General features: G+C 50.5%; 1 protein-coding gene across 2 annotated transcripts; it reads right to left on the reverse strand.

The window, feature by feature from the left end:
- Nucleotides 1–1,984: 1,984 nt before the first annotated feature.
- Nucleotides 1,985–22,129, reverse strand: EMC8 (ER membrane protein complex subunit 8). Of its 2 annotated transcripts, XM_002761230.7 has the most exons (5): nt 21,653–22,129; nt 11,905–11,981; nt 4,539–4,608; nt 3,704–3,798; nt 1,985–3,208 (listed from the first exon to the last, which is right to left on the reverse strand). In XM_002761230.7, the coding sequence occupies exons 1-5, from the start codon at nt 21,881–21,883 to the stop codon at nt 3,049–3,051; spliced, it is 633 nt and encodes a 210-aa protein (XP_002761276.1). In that variant the 5' UTR covers nt 21,884–22,129; the 3' UTR covers nt 1,985–3,048. The 2 variants fall into 2 exon arrangements, with proteins under 2 accessions (XP_002761276.1, XP_008984575.1); XM_008986327.5 differs by lacking the exon at nt 3,704–3,798.
- Nucleotides 22,130–22,192: the final 63 nt, after the last annotated feature.

The following is a 22,192-nucleotide window of genomic DNA, read 5'->3' on the forward strand; positions in this document are numbered from 1 at the left end:
TTATCTCCTGGCTTCCGAGAGGTATGGAAATGAAGTCAGATTAAGACACCACATACCTGAGCCCTTGGCAAGGGCAACCCTAACAATTCCTACCAGGCTTTTTATTGAACTGAAAAAAAAAAAAAAAGTCCGATGCCTAAGAGGCACTAAGAGTTGATGGGAAGCCTCAAGGAATGTCAATTCCTGAAGCGGAAGCCTATTTTTAAGTTCAGCTCTCTTCACTGAAATTGCTAAAAATGTCTACGGGGTGTACAGTTTGCTGCTCAAGGCATTTTCTGCTTCCATTTACCAGGTCGCCAGTGAGTAGCTGCTGTGGCAAGAGAAGCCGCCAAAAAGGAGGTTTTGGAAACGCCGGCTTGCAAACGCAACACAACGCAAGGCAGGCGTGGAAAGCCAGGAAACACAGTGTGCAAAGACAACAAGTTTTTCAAGGCAACCGTCAGAAACAAGCTATTCAAGTAATGCCGGGAGAGTGGAGGACCACAGGAGCCCAGGAGCTCAGGGCTGCAACGAGCTACGGTCCTGCCTCTATGAGACCCTGTCTAAAAACAAAATAAACCCGAGCTGATTACACACAGACTTTTTACGTCGAGGAGGCTTACAAATACCAGATCCTTGGAAATTTGACTGGAGCGTTTAAATTAACTAAGATTTCTTAGTTTTCTATTCTAAAGGAATCCAATTTCACTTGCATTAGCAAGCGTTTTCTGCAGTAAGTGCACTGCTTTCTAAAGTACTTATGCAGTGACTGCCTTTCTTTCATGGTTACTATCCTCGGTTCTTAAAGGCAACCCCGCCTAGAAACGGAAAATGACATTGTCATACAAACTAATAATGTACGTATCTCACTGAATGGATGGATGCTATGAAAGATGGAAACGGCCACCAGAGTGACTGGAAGCAGATGGCTGGCTCTAAACGGAGGTGTCTCTAAATGTTCGTGAACATAGGTGCGACCCCTCTCAGATTTATCTGCTTTTTAAGCAACAGGGTCTTGCCAGTTGTTGAGGCTGGCCTCAAAATCCTGGGCTCAAAGCATCCTCCTGCTCAGCCTCCTGAGTAGTCGGAACTCCAGGTGGACACTGCTGGACCTGGCTTCAACATTTTGTCAGGCGAAATAACATACAAACATACTGTGTCGCTCCTTCCAAGTCTTTTCCACAAAAAGGCAGAGTGTGAAGTTCCAGGTGGCTCTGTAACAGGCTTGTTCTTTCATCCTGGGTGGGGCAAGGCAGAACCTAAGCTCAGGGCCAGGCTCTATGTTTTGAGGGGATGGTAAGAGGGAGGCAGCAGAGACTACATAGCACAGTATGTGGAGACTGAGAGAGAGAGAGAGAGAGGTCTCAGCATAGGGTCTAGGGGCTCCGCAGAGGCTTCTGCTATTTTTACAAGGAATACAGGAGCGAGTATCTGTTTTGCCTTATTCACAAATATATCCTTTGCTTCAGGGTATCTCATAAACTTTCTTTAGAAAATTTAAGCCTGACTCAGCCACAGACAGGGAACAGGTATGTAGTTTAAGCTTTGGCCTAAATCCAAAATGGAGAACAGCGTACGCTCCTGGGAGGCAAGAGAAGCAAGGAAAACAGCTCTACAGGGAGGCGACACAGGGAAACCGCCTTGCAGGGCTTTCGGAAGGGTGTATTTTTAGCTAACCTTCAGCACAGCTGCATTCCAAGCAGCTCTGCCGGCTCCCCGGACTTCTCATTGTAGGTAGCCTATGCTCCTGTTGCAGTCTTAGGACAGAACAGCTTCTTATGAGCAAATGCTGGAGGCGATTCTTCTCCCTTTATGAAACAAACCCAAGCCCATTCTGAACAAGACTGCCTACTTGTTCCAGCTGTGACGCTGTGGCATCTAAGGGCGGGGGAGAGAAGGGGGCCCACAGGCAGCTCACCCTTTCCTGTGCTCCCCACGTGAAAGAATGCCAGCTTAAACAATCAAGAGTAAGAGGTATTAGAAGAAAGGGGAAGAGAGAATTTGGTGGATTAAACAAAGCACATTTATTGTAGCGATGTCTCAGTTTTTTCCTATGTGCTAAAATAGTGACTGCTGTATCACAAACCCTTTCAATACGCCACACCAATCGTTACACATTCCTCCACGCAGTCCAAGAAGACAGGAAAGGTACCACTCTCTGAACGTGTACAAAATAATTCATATAAAAAGGAAAAAGGTAAAGGTACCATAAAGATTCCCTCTCAATTTTCTATGGTTTGGTTAGAAAACTTGACCAAATGTTCTAAGTATAAAAGCACAGACGCTACTCTGTACAACTCAGGAAGTCTACATATTGTTTTTCCTAATACAAAAGAAATGATCATCCCTTCTCCCGGGCCTGCAGGCACGTGAGCTTTCTGGGTAACTGGGGAGCACTGCACTGAGCTCCTGTTCCCAGAGATGTTCGCTTTTGCCCCTAACGATACAGGCTTCTCCACAACAGTGGTGTCACTCCGTGGCTCCGTGGTACGGAGCTGCAGTGGCTCTGTGAGCCGACTCCACGAGCAGTGCTGTTCACAGCCTAGCCTACCACAGAAACACCCACGCACAGCTTCTCCAACAGCTCAGGACCAGCACTCCACGGGTCTACCCTAATCCCAGGTGCCTGGATGACACCAAAATTCAAACAGGATAAAAACTCACAAACACACTCATTGGAGTATAAGATGTGGGCTTTTTTTTTTCATCTAAAAAAGATAGTTGACAAACCTTAAAAAGTATTCTCTCCAGATTATAAAAGGGTAGTTAGAAGTGTTTAATAGGAACAATCTTGCACAAGCAGAAAGAGCTTTGATTTGGAGGATTAGCGCAACATACAACAGAGAGAGAGTCCACAGGGACAGTCAGACGGGATGGCTGCACCTCTCCTAGAGACTCTGTGTCACCAACATGACCGACTCAACACTCTGCCCCCTTTCAAGGCACATGCCACTTCTTAAAATGGTCAGCTTTCCACACAGGATACAAGATATTTTATTTACATTTAAAAATAGGTTTTCTTCTTCGACGTGGTGGAAGTGCCCAGAGCGCAGCCGCGGCGACGCCTGCTTAGCACAGGTGCAGAACAGCTTTGTTGATCTCTGGGTTTGTCCAGTCATTCCGAATGTCGTCCAGGTGGTTATCGAAATCCACGAGCGTCTCGTAGGACCGGCTGTCCAGGAGCGAGGCTGAGATCCTCTGTGCCTCTGGCCAGTCTTCACAGTAGTCACTGCGGGTCAAACATGAAGAAGTGAGCATCTAACAGTGAAAACGGGCGGCTTGTAGACAGCATCAGGAGAGAAGGCCAGCCACATGCAGTGGTATGAGGAGGGAGGATGCAGGGTACTGACAGCCATGGGCACTGTAACCGCATGAAGACGTATGTGGAGCACAGAAAACATGGTTAAGACATGGAGGGGATGCCCCTCACATGGCATTCTGAAAAAGTTGGAGGCAAATGGCTGAAGCTTTCTGAGTGGCCACAGATGCATCAAAGCAAAGGCCTGGGAAGAATGTCTGTGCCCTAGGGCCCAGGGAGGGAAGTTCCCTCTACTGCCTGGAAGCACTGGAGCACTGGGGCCCACAGGTGTCAGGGAATCTGCTCGGATTCACGCCTCTGGAGAAAACACTAACTGAAAACACGGGTGGGGCGGGTGAGAACAGCTCTCCCGTAGCTGGGTGCCGATGGAGCCCAGCCAGCGCGGCAGCATGCGGCGGCACTCACTGGTGTGGGTCTCTGCACCGCCATCTGTTCTCATGGTGCTCGTACACGTGGATCGTAGGCGCTACGCAGTCCATCGTAAACTTGGTGTTGTCCACCTGAGCACAAGGCAAAGGACACGAGAGTGAACAGAATGCTAGCTGAGGAGTAGTGGCAGGCGCCTCCTCAGCTCTCCCTGCAGCAGCACCCACGCTGGCTAGGCAGAACTCTTCCCACAGAGCCGGTCTGTGGTGTGGCATGAGGGTGTGGCCTGAGAAAACCTGTTGTGTTATGCAGGAAAATGGCAAGTCCTTCATTGTTTTTTCACAAAAGCGAAGCTTCCAAACGTGACTTCTTCCCTCATCCCAGGATTCTGTCTGAATCAAGGCTGTTCAGCAAGGCCCTCGAGGTCATCAGCTCACACACAAGCGCCTTCCTTCCCTGCGCCCCAGAGGCTGTGCTGGCTGTTCTAATCCAGGGCTTCTCACGCTTGGCGTGTTCGGATCAGAATCATCCGGCAGGTGTGCTAATACGGACTGCTGGGCCCCGCCCCCCCCATTTCTGATTCAGTGGCATCTGGGGTGGGTGCCTGGAATTCGCATTTCTAACAGGTTCCCAGGTGGTGGCGCAGCTGGCAGGGGACCCCACTCCCACTCGTGTGGTGATGCGGGAGCACATGAGCCATGGCCTGGGATTTGACAGCCCTAGGTCTGCAGCTGGGAGAAACTGCAAGAGTCGGCAATGGTCTCAAGCAGATAAATGAGTGAAGGGGTTAGCGGGAAGGAAACTGCTGCAGAGCAAGCTCCACGTGGGCCAGAGGAGGCGTAAGGGCCTCGCCGGCAGCACAGAAGCCACTTACCATGATGAGTGCAGTGTCACTGAAGCCCTCGGCGATTCTGGAGGCCACCTTCTCTGCAACCTGATTTGGACTGCCAAAGAAACACAGTCAGGCCACCACCTTCCAGTCAACGCCATTCAACACTGTTTACAAAAGGCACGGTCACACCACCAAGACTTAACAAGCAACGACAGAGAGACTGGCAGAGCCAATGTGCTGCAGGTGCTCATTTCACCTGTCTACTTATTACTGAATTTTTTGGTAGAGATAGGGTCTTGCTCCGTTGCCCACGCTGGAGTGCCCAATCACAGCCCACTGTAACCTTGAATTCCTGGGCTCAAGCAATACCACTTAAACCTCCTGAGTAGCTGGGACTATAGGCACATGCCACCACACCCAGTAATTTTATTTTTTTGGTAGAGATGAGGTCCTGCTATGTCGCCCAGGCTGGTCTTGAACTCCTGGCCTCAAGCAATTCTACTACCTTGGCCTCCCAAGGTGCTTACAGGCATGGGCCACTGTGCCCAGCCTACTTAAGCATTTTTATTGCAGGGGAAAGTGAGTGCAGTTCCCCGCATATGAAGAAACCACAGGGGTCACGCATCTGGAGTGCACTGGATCAGCCTTGCTGTGGGAAGGCCAGCTTTGTGATCGTGGGGGCTCTCCTGCCAGGTAAATACGTTTCGCCCATTTCCAGTGGCTCCTGGTGACTACAGCCGCACTGTGATGGGTGTGGCCAGCAAGGAAGGGAACGCTGCTGGGCAACTGGGCATACCACGCAAACAGGCCTTTGCCTCCCTCCAACCAGAAAGCCCTGGTGATGGGGATCTTGAGAGGGCATCTCCTAATGAAGTCTCCCAGGAACCCAGCGGAGAGTGGCCTGAAGCAGGCAGATAAACTGCGCTGCTGGGTGCCTGCCAGCCCCGGGGCCAAACTCCAAGCCTCCTGGGCCCGCCTTCTCCATCTGCACGCTAGCAAAGCAACCTGTCCACTGCAACAAGAGCGACCTCAGGGCAGCTGGCAGTCCATCCTGCTTTAGGAATCCTCAGCCTTGCACATCTTCTCCATGCTCATGAGCTTCAACAGCTGGCTCTGGCGCTGCCACCACCGAACGCTGAGTGATACCTTTCTACCTGAAGTTAACGGAGCGGATCACAGAGCAGCCCCCACGCCATCCCTGCTCCACGTCTCCAAACACAGTTCTTCTTCTCACCTATGGCAGGAAGGGGCCTTCTCCTTGGGGCCTTACTTATATTCCTTCTGTGCCTGGCCCCAGTTCTGACTTCAAATCTGTGCAAGTCTTTGTTTTCAGGGAAAACCAAAGGCACCTAACTGGTTCCCTCTGGCTGCTGTCCAGCTTCCTTCCTCCTTTCCAAGCCTGTTTCCTGAACTTCTTTAACAGGCTGCTAGTCTTGCACGTCCTCCCCACAGCTCTGCACAATCTGCCGCCTACCCACTGGCCTGCAGAGCAGCACTCTGGAAGTCTCCTGAGCACTGCCTGATGGTGGAAAGCTCGCTGGCCTCTTAAAAGCCTCCCTGTGGGAACCTATCAAGCTCAGGCCAACCCATTCTGCTTCCAGCCTCTCGGACCTGAGGCTGCCTTTCCCTTTGTTCTCCCCACCCTGCAGACCACTCTCCGCTGGGTTCCTGGGAGACTTCATTAGGAGATGCCCTCTCAAGATCCCCATCACCAGGGCTTTCTGGTTGGAGGGAGGCAAAGGCCTGTTTGCGTGGTATGCCCAGTTGCCCAGCAGTGTTCCCTTTCTCTGCCCTTCCCTCCTGCATTCTCCCTGCCCTTCATTTCCTTCAGACTTGTACCTTAGTCAGGGGCTTCTGGAACTGCTCCCTAAAGAGTCTCATAATTTCTAGACTCTTGCTCTGCTTTTAAAGAGACAGGGTCAGCTGGGTGCAGTGGCTCAGGCCTATAATCCCAGCACTCTCGGAGGCTGAGGTGGGTGGATCACCTGAGGTCAGGAGTTTGAGACCAGTCTGGCCAACATGGTGAAACCCTGTCTCTAACTACAAATACATAAATTAGCCGGACGTGGTGGTATACACCTGCAGTCCCAGCTACTCAGGAGGCTGAGACAGGTGAATCGCTTGAACCCAGGAGGTGGAGGTTGTGGTGAGCTGAGATTGTGCCATTGCACTCCAGCCTGGCTGACGGAGTGAGACTCCATGTCAAAAAAAAAAAAAAGAGAAAGAGTGTCGCTCTATCACTTAGGCTGGAGCATGGTGGCTATTTATAGGTGTGATCACAGCCTCAAACTCCTGGTCTCAATCAATCCTCCTTGCTCAGCCTCACAAGGAGCTGGGACCACAGCCACATGCCATCAAGTCAAGCTTAGGCTCTTCTTATCCGATGTAACCTGAAAAGTTTCCTTAACTGAATTTTCCTAAAACACAACTTCCGTCGCGTCCCCCGGTGCTCGCAGCCCCACAGACCGTTGCTCACCACTGCCTGCAAGGTGAAGGCTGCCATCCTCAGCTGGCAGTCGGGCCTTCCTCACGGTGAACTGAACTACCATGCTTATTTGCAGGAGCAATGCTGTGTCTTTGATTTTCATAAATCTGCCTGTGTTTTCTCCCTCACATGCCCTTCTTGTTCTACTCACACTGTTCCCTGTCTGGCTCTCCAGACCAAGCTCTCCTTACTGAATTGCTTCCCCTCTTCCAGTGCCCAGAAGACATGCCACCCTTGCCACAAAGCCCTGCCAAATCACCCTGGATGAGCCACCCCCAACCCCCGCCCCGCTGGAGTTCTGAGGATTTATTTCTAAGAGGCTCCAACACGGAGTCCGTGTAATGTGCAGCTTTCCTTTTGTGCAACCTATCTGCCCTGCAAAATTAAGCGTTTCAGCTTTTTGTGGCAGGAACCGAGAGCCATCCTATTTAACAGCCACAAAAATACATGAATTTTTTTAAGTTAATCAACAACACACGCTACATATAGTTACAATCCTTCCCTTGTGATTAGGCTAAAAAATTAATAATGTTTTATGAGAACAAATTATCTTCTATGATTCTATTTTTATTTTCAAAATTGACAAAGTGATGGTCTGCAGTGTTAAGAAAAATATGACTTAAGAGGGAAGGGGAAGTTTTCCAGGTGGAAGCAAATCGTATTTAAGAAAGCAGCATCATGGCAGCTCCTAGTGCAGACAAGGCAGTGCTTCACTGTGCCGATCAGGAGTCAGTGAGTGCCAGGTCCCCATGGCACCGACAGCACATGGTGAGAAGCGGAGGAGCGGGTACACAGCCCTCAGGGTGCCCATGCACACCTATGCCTGCTCCCGCGTTTGCTGAGGAACACGCTTGCTACAAAGAGCCTGCAAAGTCCTTTCCCTCACACTTTTAACGCTGCGTGTGCTTGGTGATTTTTATTGGGAAGAGGGTGAAGAAATACTCATTAAAAGGAAAAACTACCATTTTAGATGTGCAAGAACTCTTAACATTTACCTATCTATTTGCCGATTTTTGAGATGGGGTCTTGCTCCATTGCCCAGGCTGGAGTACAGTGGCAAGACCATGGCTCACTGCAGTCTCAACCGCACAGGCTCAAGTAATCTTCCTGCCCCAGCCTCCCCAGTAGCTGGGACCACAGGCGTGCGTCACCATGTCCAGCTAATTTTTCGTATTTTTTTTGTAGAAATAAGGTCTTGCTATGTTGCCCAGACTGGTCTTGAACTGGCTCCAGTGATCCTCCCGCCTTGGCCTCTGAAAGTGCTGGGATTACAGGTGTGATCCACGATGCCTGGCTTGAAATTTATTATTTTAAAAGGAGTGTAAAAAATTGTAGTTGGCTGGGTGGGGTGGCTTACATCTGTAATCCCAACACTTTGGGAGGCTGAGACAGGTGGATCACTTGAGGTCAGGAGATCAGGACCAGCCTGGCTGACATGGCGAAACCCCGTCTCCACTAAAAATACAGAAACTATCTGGGTGTGGTGGTGGGTTCCGGTAATCACAGCTACTTGGGAGGCTGAGACAGAATTGCTTGAATCTGGGAGGCAGAGGTAGCAGTGAACCAAGACCGTGCCACTGTACTCCAGCCTGGGTGACAGCGAGACTCTGTCCCCACCCCCTTAAAACAAATTTGTAGTGAATGAACTATCCAAGTATTTGAAAAAGCTGCCAACTTTGCATTTCTGTCTTAGACACTAAATTTCCAGTACTGACCCACTTCATTCCCTAATGGAGACTGCCACACTTTGTGTCCCGCTAGTTGGTAACTCCTTGTTCCCAGGAGAGGCAGCTGCCAGCCAAAACTGCCGGCACCCCGAAGGCAGACCATTCTGCTCACCCCTCCCACCAGCACCATGGCAGGCCAGCATGGAGGTGCTATATTACACTGTGTATCTAAAAGCTTCTTCCTGGGCGTCTGCCTCAGGCCCGGGCCGGGCACTGAAACCTGCCCACGTAAAATGCTAACTATGAAGCAAAACCCCAGGACAACGAATCACAGAACAAAACTTGAGGGAATGAACTAGAGTTTAGGAAATTCATAAAAGGTATAAACACCACAGTAGAGCAGTATCATTGAGAAAGTAATCGCAGCACTAATAACAGTCCCCGCCATTGCGGTAAAGCATGCACAAGGCCAAACACGCTGTGCGCCATTTCATTCTGTCTTCATGGTCACTCTCTGAGACATGAGCTCAGCTCCATGTCACAGACAGGGCCACGGAGGCCCAGGGAGGTTAAAAGTCACCTGGGATTTTAATCTAGGTCTGCCCACCTCCAAGTCATGCTGCAAGATACTGTGAATCAGGCGACAGTTCTAGAATAAGAAGAGCAAATTTTCAGCTAGGTCTGGCTGAAGAGAAGTGAAGTTTTCTAGACAGAAGCAAAACCGTACTTAAGTCAGAAGTTGGCAAGATCCTAGCTCCTGAGCTCCTAAGCGGTATGGCCTCTGTGAAGCCACTTTCTCTGGCTGGAGTTTCTTCACCTGTGCAATGCTGTGAGGCTTCAATAAAACGACCCAACAGAGCCCAAGGCTAGGACAGCATTAGGCTTACTCCTCGGCCACCGGGGCACACCAGGGCTGGACTGCCAATTCCAGGGTGGCAGACCCCTAGCTGAGGTTTACCCTCTCTACGGATCTGACAAATGGCTGCTCAGGATGCATTTAAAAGTCAGTATTCACGAAGGACTGCAAAATCTCCTGGAGGACGCGGAAGGATGTGGACTAGGTGAGGACGGGGAGGACAATCTAGAAGAACGTATGGAGAGCAGGAAAACTGTGTCTGAGTAGGGTAACTCCAGGCTGGGCTGTAATGAGGTCAGCACAGAAGCAAGAACATGAGGGCTGGGAGCCAGATGAGGCGCAGGCATAGAAGAGGACGGGAGACCCTGCACAGGTCTGTGTGGGGCGACCATGCCAGGCATGAATTTGTGGGTTGGGGGTTAAGGAAAGGGAGGCCCCTGCACTCATTGGGCAACCTGGTGCCATTCCCACTTGCCCAGTCTCCTGTCTTCTGCAGGAGCAGCTGTGGGAGACGCTGCTTGGTTTAGGACCACCTTTCTGCCGAGCATGCTTCCCACTGCTAGCAGGGTGAAGTTCAAAATGCTTCTGAGCACGGAGGAGCCCTCATGTGTGGCCCAACCTACTTGTGCAGCCTCACTTCCTAGCATCTCCCTCCATGTGGGCACGGCTCCAGCCCCTGCCCCTGCCCCATCCCCCCGTGTCTGCTGTCCCACAGCTGGAAGGCTCCTAGTCTCCACGTCTGCACTTGACAAGACGCTGCCCACTCTCAAGGGCCTGCTTTACAGGACACTATGCCCTGGGGCTTCTTGGATCGTTCCACAGCGCGTAAGTCTCCGGGCCCCTGCCACCAAGCCCCCTGCAGGGGTGGCTGTCCTGCACCGCCCTTCATGTTCACCTTAGCCACGCGAGGGCAAGGCACAGAGTGCTGCGCTTTCCTCAGCACACAGTTCAGCCCTGCGCAGCCCACGCCTAGTCTTTCATCTAACAAAGACTAAGATGGATGTGGCCCTGTGGGCAGGCTGTCGCTCAGCGAGGGACAGAAGACACCAAGTCATCGACAAAGGGAGGCGGGTGGTATCAAACAGAGAGCGTCCCAGAAGTGAGAGGCAGAAGAGACGCGCTGAGGAGGGCAGGCAAGTGCTGCCCGTGGGCCCAGAGGAAGCAGCAGAAGAGCCAGCGTGCACGGGGCTCCCATGTGCTCCCGACCACCCGGCAGGCGCTTCCAGGGACTACTTTGAGCCAGCACCTCCTAGGACATCGGTCTCCCTCAGGTGCTGTGCCTGGACCCAGCCCTCCACAGTAAGAGAACTGTGTTTCTAAAGTGCAATGGTGCCTCTTTGGTGATTGCAATGCTGCCACCAGCTCACTGTATTATTTCCAGAGTGCTCAAGCTCACCTTCTCATCTTTACTGAGCAAGTGGACCTAACGCCAGGACCCATCTCCCCAGACACTGGAGGGTCGGCTCTATCTGACAGTGTGAGTAAGCCACGTCAGGGCAGCCTGACACATACCCCCGTGATGTACCGTGTGGACTCTTTCTAGCTGCCCCTCTGACTTCTGGCTGGGTTCAGCCAAAGGAAAATGGAAGAGGGACATGACGTAGTGACTGCTGTGGGCCACACCTCCCGATGGGAGGCCACATCAGGCTGGCTGTGGCTACCTGCCCAAGGGCACTGTTCTTCTCAAGATGGACTTCTTTAACCAGCTCCTTCCTCCCTGCCCTTTGAGCCGAGGGACGGCCAGGGCTGTTGTCGCCAGCCATGGTTACTCCACGACCCCTGTGCGTTCTTCTCTACAGCCCACGCCTTTGTCAACAGCCTGTTTATTAAGCCCTTCTCAGATTATCCCAACCTGTGTGTGTCATCTCCTTTCCTGCTGGGGCCAAGATGACGCAGACACACAGAAAAATTCTCAGCTTCATTATTAGTGAGAGCCTCGGTGGGGGAAGGATCCTGATAAAAGGAAGTTGGAGCCAGTATAAAGGGGGCAGAAATACCACATTTTCATCAGAGTATTGACCCTAAACCTAAAGGCTGTTCTATTTACCAGAAACTAGAGCAGCACTCCGTCCCAGTGCTCCTCCACCTGACGCCGTCCCTGGTCTGGGAAGGGGAGGCAAGGCAGAGCTGAGTAGGGACAGAAACCAGAGCCCCGAATGTCACCTTCATTGTATGAACTCCCTTCAAGCAAAATAAAGAAGATACAAAATAGAAACCCAAAGTTAATAGAAATGTTTGGAATTATCCACACCACAGTTCACCTCAAATACTATAAACAAGCACAGAGGGAAGGGGCGTGGGGCCCACAGGTTTCACATCTGGTTGAAAAGCACAAGAGAGACGGGCTCTGCCCATCATGCGCACACTTTCCTGCCCAGAGAGGGTTCCGCATCCACCTACCTGGCATCCTTTACTCGCTCGTTAGCTTGGTAATAACCAGCAATCACATAGCTATGATCTTTGCACCAAGAATCAATCTGAAAGAGAAACAAAAACCGGGAAAAGATGAATGATTCTCCCTTAAATATCAAGTCACAAAAAATATCAAGCATCAAGACCGCACCCCACATGCTGGGACAAGACAGGACAGAATCTTAATCCTCATACCCTGCTCCCCAGAAGACAGGCTGGGACTCAGGAATAACGGTCAGGAAGCGCAGGACTTTGAACATAAGGAATGAGCGTCTTCCTCAGTCCCAGCAGGAGGCCCTTTTGTCTACAGGTGCTAAATCAGTCCAGTGCTGTGGAGAGTCAGAGGGGAGATCATCTTTACCCACCTTCTCTTATAAATAAGTGGGGCTTTCTGGGGCTTGAGAAATCCTTAAAATTATTTAAATCAATCCTTCATAGTTAAGGAAACAAAGCTTAGAGAGGTTCTAAGTTTGCACAACCAGGTAAGAGTAGAGCATGAAGGGGAATCTCAGTACCTTTCAAAGCAAGTCTTTTTTTTTTCTTTTAAGACAGAGTTTCACCATGTTGGTCAGGCTAGTCTCAAACTCCTGACCTCAGGTGATCCGCCCACCTCAGCCTCCCAAAGTGCTGGGATTACAGGCATGAGCCACTGCGCCCGGCCAAAGCAAGTCTGTTAATACGCCATTTCAGCACTCTGAGCACCACGTCATGACATCCCCCTCAGCTGGGGTGTAGGGTAAAGAGGCACAAAGTTAGGAAGGTGCACATATGCCTATGTCCTGCATTCTCTACAGTGTGCTCTGAAATGGGAGCATGGGGTGGACCGCTGACATTTTGGCATTGCTTTTATGATACCACGTTTCTTATCAGATGCAGCTTCCTGCAGGTCTAAGACTGTTATTAAAAACAACAAAAGGCTATTCTGTTTTGTCGTAAGGACTTTAATACCTTGCAATAAAGTCTATTCTCAGTCTGCACAAGGGGAAACAAAATTGGTACCCTTTTTTTTTTTTGCAGTAAATTAACTGATTAAAAACGTGTGCATGTTTTTTAAACACAATCCTACTGCTCTTTTTTTTGAATTCTGGTTTGGGCCTCCAAGTCTCCTTCGTGACCAAAAGCAGACAAGACAGTTACAGTCCAAGGGTCCCTGGCTTGCACAGGATTAGGACATTTCTGGCCTCCTAAGAGCTCATGAATTACCATATTGGGTCAAAACTAGGGCTCAGTGAATCAACTAGACATTCTGGTTATCCACATAAAAGATCAGGATTATGCCCCTAAAATATCTATAATGGTGCTATCACTGGCACTTTGCTGAAAACAGCTCTCAAACGACTCATATTCTGTTTCTATCCCCTCTGAATGGAACAGATTCCAGAAGCTTTCTATTGCTGCTTATAGCAAACATCTCTATCCACTATCAAAGGGCCCGGCTCTAAATTTGGTCAGGGTTCCCTGATTAGCTGATCCTTTCGCACCATGCTCCCAGCCTTCATCTGCCATCCTGAGCCGGCCTCCTGAGTGTGTCCTCCCTTGAGGAGTCCCTATCCATGCTCTCCAGTGCAGGCTGCCCTTATTTTCATAGATTGGCCACTGTCTTAGTTTCCTATTGCCCTTGTGACAAGTTACACATAATTAGTGGCTTAAAAAAAACACTTTTTTTTTTTTGAGACAGTCTCGCTCCGTTGTCCAGGCTACAGTGCAGTGGTGAGATCACAGTTCACTGAAACCTTGAACTCCTTGGCTCAAGTGATCCTGCCACCTCAGCCTCCCTAGTGGCTGGGACTACAGGTGTGTGCCACCCTGTCTGGCTGATTTTTAAATTTTTTTGTAAAGACAAGGTCTCACCATGTTGCCCAGGCTGATCGTGGACTCCTGGGTTCAAGCAACCCTCCAGCCTTGGCTCCCAAAGTGCTGACATTACAGGTGCAAGCCCCCATGCCCAGACAAAACATTTTTTTTTTTTTTTTTTAAGGAAAGTAATACATTTTATTGAGGGCTTTTTTCGCCATCCATTGAGATTATCGTATGATTTTCTTCTCAGAATTTTTAATGTGTACATTTTTTGATTTTCTAACTTCTAATTCCCTAACTTCTTCCATTTCTGAGGTAAACTGTACTTGATTTAAGCATATTTTTTTAAATCTTTAAGTTCCGGGACACATGTGCAGAGCATGCAGGTGGCTACGTAGGTATTCATGTGCTTTGGGGTTTGCTGCACCCACCAACCCATTACCTAGGTTTTAGGCCCCACGAGCATTAGCTATTTGCTCTCCCCTCCCTCGCTCCCCTGTTCTGATAGGCACTGCTGCGTGTTGTTCCCCTCCCTGTGTCCATGTGTTCTCATTGTTCAACTCCCAGTTATGAGAACATGAGGTGTTTGGTTGGTTTTCTGTTCCTGTGTTAGTTTGCTAAGGATGATGCCAGCCAAAATGTTTTTATATTATAGGTCAGAAGTTTGTACGGGTCGGCAGAGCGGTGCTTCTTCAGGACGCTCTAGGGGAGAGTCCTTTTCCTTACCTTTCTCAGCATCTAGAGGCTGCCTGCATTCCTTGGCTCACAGCCACATCACTCTGACCTCTGCTTCCACCATCCTTCTCTTCTCACTCTGACCTTCCTGCCTCCCTTTTACAAAGGCCTTTGTGATTACATGAGGCACACCCAGATAATCCAGGATAATCTCTCCACCCCAAGTTCTTAATTACATCTGCAAAGTCCCTTTTGCTATGGAAGGCCTGGGGATTAGGACGTTGACATTATCTGGGGGGTTACTACTCAGCTGACCACACCATACAAAGTTTTCCAGGAAAAGCACAGGACATATTTTATTTTTATTTAGCTACAGACAACTTCCTGAAGACCCCCAGCAGCAGTCTCAGCTGGCTCCTCCACCGCCTTCCTGGGGTGATGGAGCCACCCGGTCAGGACGTGTAGCCCAGTAAACACATATGGTGTCACCTTGTACCTGCTCTCAGAGTACAGAAAGCACTTGGTACAAAAGATGATTCCTGTGACAAACACTATGTACCTCTCAATTTAGATTTTGCCTGTTGAGGGACAAATTCCTGTAAGAAAAACTCCAAGAGCCCAACCAAATTCCAGCAGAAAAACGTCATGACCTGAAACTTCCAGCAAACCTCTTGGAAGAGGCCGCCCTGCCCTTAAAGTGAATCAGGTCACAGAAGCGCTGGCCTGGCTTTAGAATGGCACAAACAAGAATAACCAAGTTAGCTCTATGTATGCCTGTGAGGGGCACACATAGCCGGTTCACCAACTAGGGAATGGAGAACTCGAAGGGAGGAACAAAGACTTGGCCAGGCCTCAGCACACAGCAGCAGGGTGAACAAGTTCTAACAGGAAGGGCAGCTTCCTCTGATGGTCTGGAATTTGGAACTAGATGTCAGGTGAGAGTGGAGTGAGCTGGTAGAAGAAGATGAGGCGTGCTGGGGGTGTGGGTGTGGGTGGGGCAGCCAGGTCTCCAGTGGCTGCAAGATCGTGCCCTCAGCCCAAATGGTTCCTGCATGCAAACCCAGGAGTCCAAGATCAGCCTGAGCAACATGGTGAAACCTTGTCTTTACAAAAAAACTAAAAATTAGCCGGACAGGGTGGCACACACCTGCGGTCCCAGCCACCTGGGAGGCTGACATGGGAGGGTCATTTGAGGATTTAAGCGGCATCTACAGTCAACGCAACTAGCTTGCTCCAAAGCAAGGCAAGGCAAGGGTGGAGAAGCCACTCAACTTCTGTCCCCAACAGATCTATTTCCATGTCCCTGTTTTTCTGTGTGACACCCCACACTCTGATGTGCATCTTGTGAAATATCAAGATGAAAATAAAAATTCAGGCAGAAACTGTGGAGACCATTGTCACTGTAGTCAAAATGACAATACATACAGACAGCTCCACATTCTGCATCTGCTCATGCAGTTTCATTTACTTTGTGTAGAGAAAGGTCATTTTCACCTTGGCAGGAGTCCACCACCCTCTGCTCAACGCCCTTTTAGCTCCTTCTGTTCCAGACACGGGAGAGAACTATTAACAGGGCTGGGGCCCTTCCATTCATTCCCAGCGGGGCTCTGCCCAGAGGCACTAACTTCCTGCAGCAGCCTTGCTAAGACCCACACTATCCCCCAACGCCCCGTCACTGTACAGTAACTGTGCAGAAGGCGAGGCAGGGACCGCAACTTGCCACTTACCCACAAGCTGAGGGTAACCTGCTGAGTCTTCCTGTCTGTAGCACAAAGTAGGCCTTGGAGTTGAGAAGTAGAGGGATTGCTATTTTCACTGAGAAGGAACGCTCCTTCTCAAGTCAGCTGCTGATTTCTCTACGAAATGAGGAGGAGTGGGAACCATGAAAAAGCTTGGGAAGTCAATGGGATGGAGATGGAAGATGAAGTTCAGGGGGAAGGGCTCAAAGCGGGAACCGGAGCAGCCCTCTCCCCATGCCCAGGGTAGCACGTGAATATTCTGGAGAGGAACAAAGGCCAGGAGGGAGGGGGCATGGGAGAGCTCAAGGGCAGCCACTGAGAGGAGCACAGGGCCTCCACATGGAGGCCACAGCAAGAATTCTGGCCTGAAACCATGGTGATGAGGCTAATCAGCAGGCAAGCAAGTCACCGGAACAGAACACCCAGAAAGCTGCTCCACAAATCAACCGGGGAAAGGACAAAAAGGGATCAGAGAAACAGGTTCAAGCTAATTTTCCTACTAGCATTTCATGGGTTGCTGCTTTTAGAAATAATTCCTTCACTATCTGCGTCAAAGGGTTATAAGGATAAATAAGTTAATAGGCATTAAGTACTTAAAAAAAAAGCATGCAGAAATACAAGGATTTTTTTGTAATGGAAAATAACGAAAAGCCGTTCAAAGGAATCTAATGCTGCCCTTTGATGCACAGCCTATGTCTTTCCACTTATCAAAAATAATTCCAGTGCAAAGCTCTCTGAATAGAACAGAGCCATGAGAGTAAGGCCTCACTTACACAGATGCATGGATTTACATGCCTTTTTTTTTTTTAAGATGGAGTCTCGCTCTGTCGCGCAGGCTGGAGTGCAGTGGTGCAATCGCGGCTCACTGCAACCTCCGCCTCCGGGTTCAAGCAATTCTTTCACTTCAGCCTCCCAAGTAGCTGGGACTACAGGCGTGTGCCACCATGCCCAGCTACTTTTTGTATTTTTAGTAGAGACGGGGTTTCACCATGTTGGCCAGGCTGGTCTTGAACGCTAGACCTTGTGATCCACCTGCCTCGGCCTCCCAAAGTGCTAGGATTCCAGGTGTGAGCTACCACGCCTGGCCGATGCTTTGTTAAAATTGCATCGTCCGTAGCTGAGAACCTGATAAACTGTGGCAGTAAACACTGAGATTTTTCATTGCATTCAGGTTAGAAAGTCAGTAAGTCAAAAGTTAAATAGAAATTTAAATAGCTTAATTGAAGTTAAAAAATTTTTGGATGGACTCCAACTGCAAATTTTCCTCTGTAACTTTCCTCTGCAAGTTATTCCACATGCACTGGACTGGTGTCTTTTTCACATCTGTCAACTGCTGAGGCAATGAGTTTTTGCCAACAAAAGAAAAGTCAGGGCCAGCCGAGGTGGCTCACACCTGTAATCCTAGCACTTTGGGAGGCTGAGGCAGGCGGACTACCTGAGGTCAAGAGATTAAGACCAGCCTGGGAAACATGGCGAAACCCCGTCTCCACTAAAATACAAAAGAAATTAGCGAGGCGTGGTGGCGTGCACCTGTAGTCGCAGCTACTTGGGAGGCTGAGGCAGGAGAAATGCTTGAACCTGGGAAGCAGAGGTTCCAGTGAGCTGAGATCACATCACTGTACTCCAGCCTGGGAGACAGAGTGAGACTCTGTCTCTATTACAAAAAAAAAAGAGTCAGTATGAACAACTACTGCTTGGCAAGGATAAACCTGGGCTGCTTGTTTTCACTACTGAGGGAACCTAGTGTGGCCCTAACTTGCTGGGCGGGGACTCATTGTCAGGGGAGGTGCTGAAGCTGGGTGTCTACAGTGCGGAGCTAACTCGGAGCTGGGTGAGGGAGCAAGGTCAGAGCGGCCCCCTGCGGTGCCCTTTCACGCTCAGGTAGGAGGCAGTCAAGGTCCCCTCTGGGCATCTTCCCTGCCAAGTAAGTGGTTTGGGAGGCAGCCCGGCTCTCCTGGGGAAAATACCCGTACAGGTGATTCAAATGCAGTTGTTTACAGGCCCCGGGTTTAATTCCGTCAAGTACTGCATTCGTATCCCATCGTAGGAACACAAGTGTTTAACTCTGTCAAGGTTACGTAAGAATGCTTAGAATAAGTGATGGCTGATATCCCAAGTGAGGTTCAAGTTCTTTAAGAAGCTCCTTCTGACAGGATTTTACCTGGCTGGCAGCCACACCTTCTTCTCCCACCCCTGGGCTGGTCCTCAGTCGCTCTGTAACTCCTCCTCCACTCACCCCATAAAAGCCAGAGCGTCCCCCAGGCCATGTTCCTGGGGTGTGGTAAGAGATACCAGTCTTCCTCCCCATTCCTGGCTCCTCACGGCCCTGGTTAGTCTTCTGTTAGAATGCCAGGTGCGTGAGCCTCAGGGCTGCTGGGCCTCACCTTCTCCTGCCCTCCTTCCACTCCATTATCCCCCTCTCCCTTGCTGACAGTGGGTCTTAAGACCCTCCCAGGAGAGGGTCCCCCCTAGATCCTGGGGGAAAAAATGCTGGTATCATGAAGCTTCCATAAAACCCAAGAGGACATGAAAGCCCCCGGCAGCTGAACACGGGGGCTTCCAGGCCCCTTCCCCATATCTCGCCCTACGTGTCTCTTCATCTGTAACCTTTCCAGGGTCCTTCATGATAAACCCGTAATGTAAGGGTTTCCCTGAGTTCTGAGTCGCTCCAGCAAACAAATCAAACCCAAACAGGAGGCCAGGGAAATCCCACCCTGAAGCTGGTGAGCCAGAAGTTCCAGAGGCCTCAACCTGTGGGATGTAACACTATCTCCAGGAGGCCACGGAAATCCCACCCTGAAGCTGGTGAGCCAGAAGTTCCAGAGGCCCGGACTCACCAGAGCCCTCAACCTGTGGGATGGGATGTGACACTATCTCCAGGTAGGCAGTGGCAGAACACAATGCGGGGATGCCTAGCTGCTGTCCGCTGCTTGGTGTATGGGGAAAACTCCTATACGTTAGATCACAGAGGGCTTCCTCTGTGTTGAGAGGAGAAGAAGCATGTGGATGGAGAGTTTTTCCCTGTGTAGTCCCCAAGCGATAGACAGGACAAACTCTCCTGGCTCCAGAAGTCCCTGGCACACCACTGGCCTCTGTACCCAGACCTGTTCCTCACCTTTCAACACTAGGACTTCTTCATTTGAACATCTCAAACTTAACATACCCCAAATGGAAGTAATCACCTCTCCTCCAGACCTGCTTCTCTGCCTCTTCCCTCAAATGGCACCCCTGCACCATCCTCCCAGAGCACCGTCCTCCCAGAACACAAGCCAGCAAACCAGCGTCACCCTCACTTCCTTCTCCTAGGTCTGTGTACAATTAGTCACCAAGACCTCTGGATTCTCATCCTGCTCTCCCTTGTCTGTCCCCTTCTACGCACACACGCTGTGCTCAGTTTTGCCATCTCCCTGCCTCTAGTCTTGGGTGTAATCCTGTCTCCAGCATCCTCTCTGCTGCAGGTTGCGGCCATCACTCGAGGACACAGATCTGACCATGCCACTTCCTCCAGTGGCTTCCCTGTCCTCAGGATGGTGCCCAAATGCCTGTGCATGATCTACAAGGTCACTATAAAGCAATGTGTCCACCGCTCAACTCTCTCTGCCCGATGCCCCTTTACACCCCCCTTATCTGGGCAACAGGATTGCCCTGATGGCCCAAGGCTAGGCTGGCTGACTTCTCTCGAATCCCTTGCCAGTTTTTACTTAGCTGCCTGTCAGGTTTAGGAACTGTGCTGCGCCTTCAAGTGGTAAACAGGTACTGCGTGTTTCATCCACAGCCATACCCTCTGGAGCACAGGCCTGACACAGAACAGAAACTCAAAAGCATTTACTGGAGAAGTGAATAATCCTGCGTAAATGCTGCTGATGAATCTAGCTCCCTGCAGGTCAAAGCATTTCACAGATCCAAATAATTCTCTTGAACAGAAAAATTAAGATGGTTGGAAAGGCTAGGTGTGCGGGTGGCTCACACCTGTAAACCCAGCACTTTGGGAGGCCAAGGTGGGTGGATTACTTGAGATCAGGAGTTCTATATCAGCCTGGCCAACGTGGTAAGAACCTGCCTCTATTAAAAATACAAAAATTAGCCGGGTGCTGAGTGGGCGCCTGCAATCCCAGCTACTCGGGAGGCTCAGGCAGGAGAATCACCTGAACCCGGGCAGCGGAGGTTGCAGTGAGCCGAGATTATGCCATTGCACTTCAGCCTGGGCGACAACAGTGAAACTCTATTTCCAAAAAAAAGAAAAGATGGTTGGAAAGACCTGGGTTGAAACATATACACACACTCCCCAGCGGTGTTGCAGTACCGACAGTACATTTCTTCTAGAGCGAAAATGGCTGACTTTATAAATATCGTCTAAGTATCAGAATCATCTGAATCCTACCTGGAAATGATATGAAGTGTAACTTTAACAGGCACTCAAAGATGTGCCCAGTAACCTTTGGCCAGGACTGTTTGCCAAAAAATACTTCTTGCTTGCCCAGAACTGACTTGGGTGTCATCATTAGGTTAAGTTATGAAATGGCAGATTATGAAATGGCTTCGTTTCACTTGGTGGGGGGAGCACAGATAAAGAAATTTTACTTAGACCTTCTCAAGCTTAGCTACTTCTTGCGTGAATTAGCTACTATTTTTTAGCATCGCAGTTTACTCTTAAACGAAAAACAAACAGCAGCTCAGCTCAGGCATGCAGGGACGAGGCCACAGCTCACTCCTCCTTCAGGTCTTAACAACTTGACGGAATTTATAGACGGTCTTTTTCCCCCGATCACTGTCACTGAAAGGCTGCTGCCTAAAATTCAATCACGGGCTAGTCCGCCTGCATGCTGCGCTTTTCCCCACTGTACTTCAATAAAGCGGTCACTGCAAGCGGAAACATAAAAGCGTGATGGATATAGACCGTCTGCTCTGCTGTTTAATTGCACACAAATTCCTTAACTTTTTAAAAGCCATGGAAACATTCTAGATAAGGTGCTGATCTCTAAACTGGAACAAATTTTCCTTACACAAAGCTCAGGCACATTCAAGGGGAGCGAGGCCTGAGATGCCGATGCTACACCACCTTTCTCAAAGTGTCTGAGCTCTGGGGTGCTCGAGGACCGACAGCCAAGAACCACAACATTTACACTTTGCCGGGAAAGGAAACGCCTCTGTGAAGGTGTGAAGAACCAAACGCTAAGCGTTTAACGTGAAAACTTCCTGCAACTCGAAATCCTCAATGGAAACTGTCGAATCCTCACAAAGTTAACGACGAGTTTCTACAAAGGCTACTGATTTCAGGAAACGAATGTGTAACTAGTCGCCTTAAAGCGCTTCTAAGAGCATCCACCACGCTACTACGAGACGCTATTTATTCAGAGCCAAGACCCAAGCGCCACCGCGGATGAATCCATTGCTGGCCACGGCGACCCTAGGGAGTGGGTCCTAGGATCCTGCTGGAGGGCGGCCGCTGGGCCAGCTTCCTCTCTGATGACTGAGGGGAGGCCAGGCTGCCTGCCAGGGCGGGGAAGGGCCCTTTCCGCGCTTACCAGGGTGAGGGCCACCTCCAGCATGGGGGCGAGGGCCAGGGTGCCGTGGAAGAGGGGGATGCAGTCCACGAAGAGGGTGTGGTGGGCGCCCGGGCCGCCCAGGGGGAGGTGCTCCTTACGCGGCTTCTGCTTCTCCGCCACGAGCAGCCCGTTGACGGCGCAGTGCGGGTACTTGGCGCCGTGCAGCACCATCTTGCAGTAGGCCTGGGTCGTCAGCTTCACCCCGGGCATGCTGACCCGGGAGGGCCCCGCAGGCCCCTGGGCACGCGGTTGAGGCCTGGACCTGCTGCCCGGCTGCGCGGCGCCTCAACAGAGAAGCGGGACGAGGCGGCGACAACTGATGGCACGGCCGCGGGCTGGTGGGGGCCCCTCAGTCCCGGCCCCGCTCGGGCCTCGGCTCCTGGAAAAGGGACCCGCGCCCTTAGGAAGCCCCAGCCTCGGACTACACTTGCGCTTCTCGCCCGGCGCCGCCGGAAAACGGCCTCTCCAGTGCCTGCCGGAAAGCAGCTCGGCCCGGCATTTTACGACGCTGGCGGCGCT

This window comes from Callithrix jacchus, chromosome 20, assembly GCF_049354715.1.
Source record: "Callithrix jacchus isolate 240 chromosome 20, calJac240_pri, whole genome shotgun sequence".
NCBI lineage: Eukaryota > Metazoa > Chordata > Mammalia > Primates > Cebidae > Callithrix > Callithrix jacchus.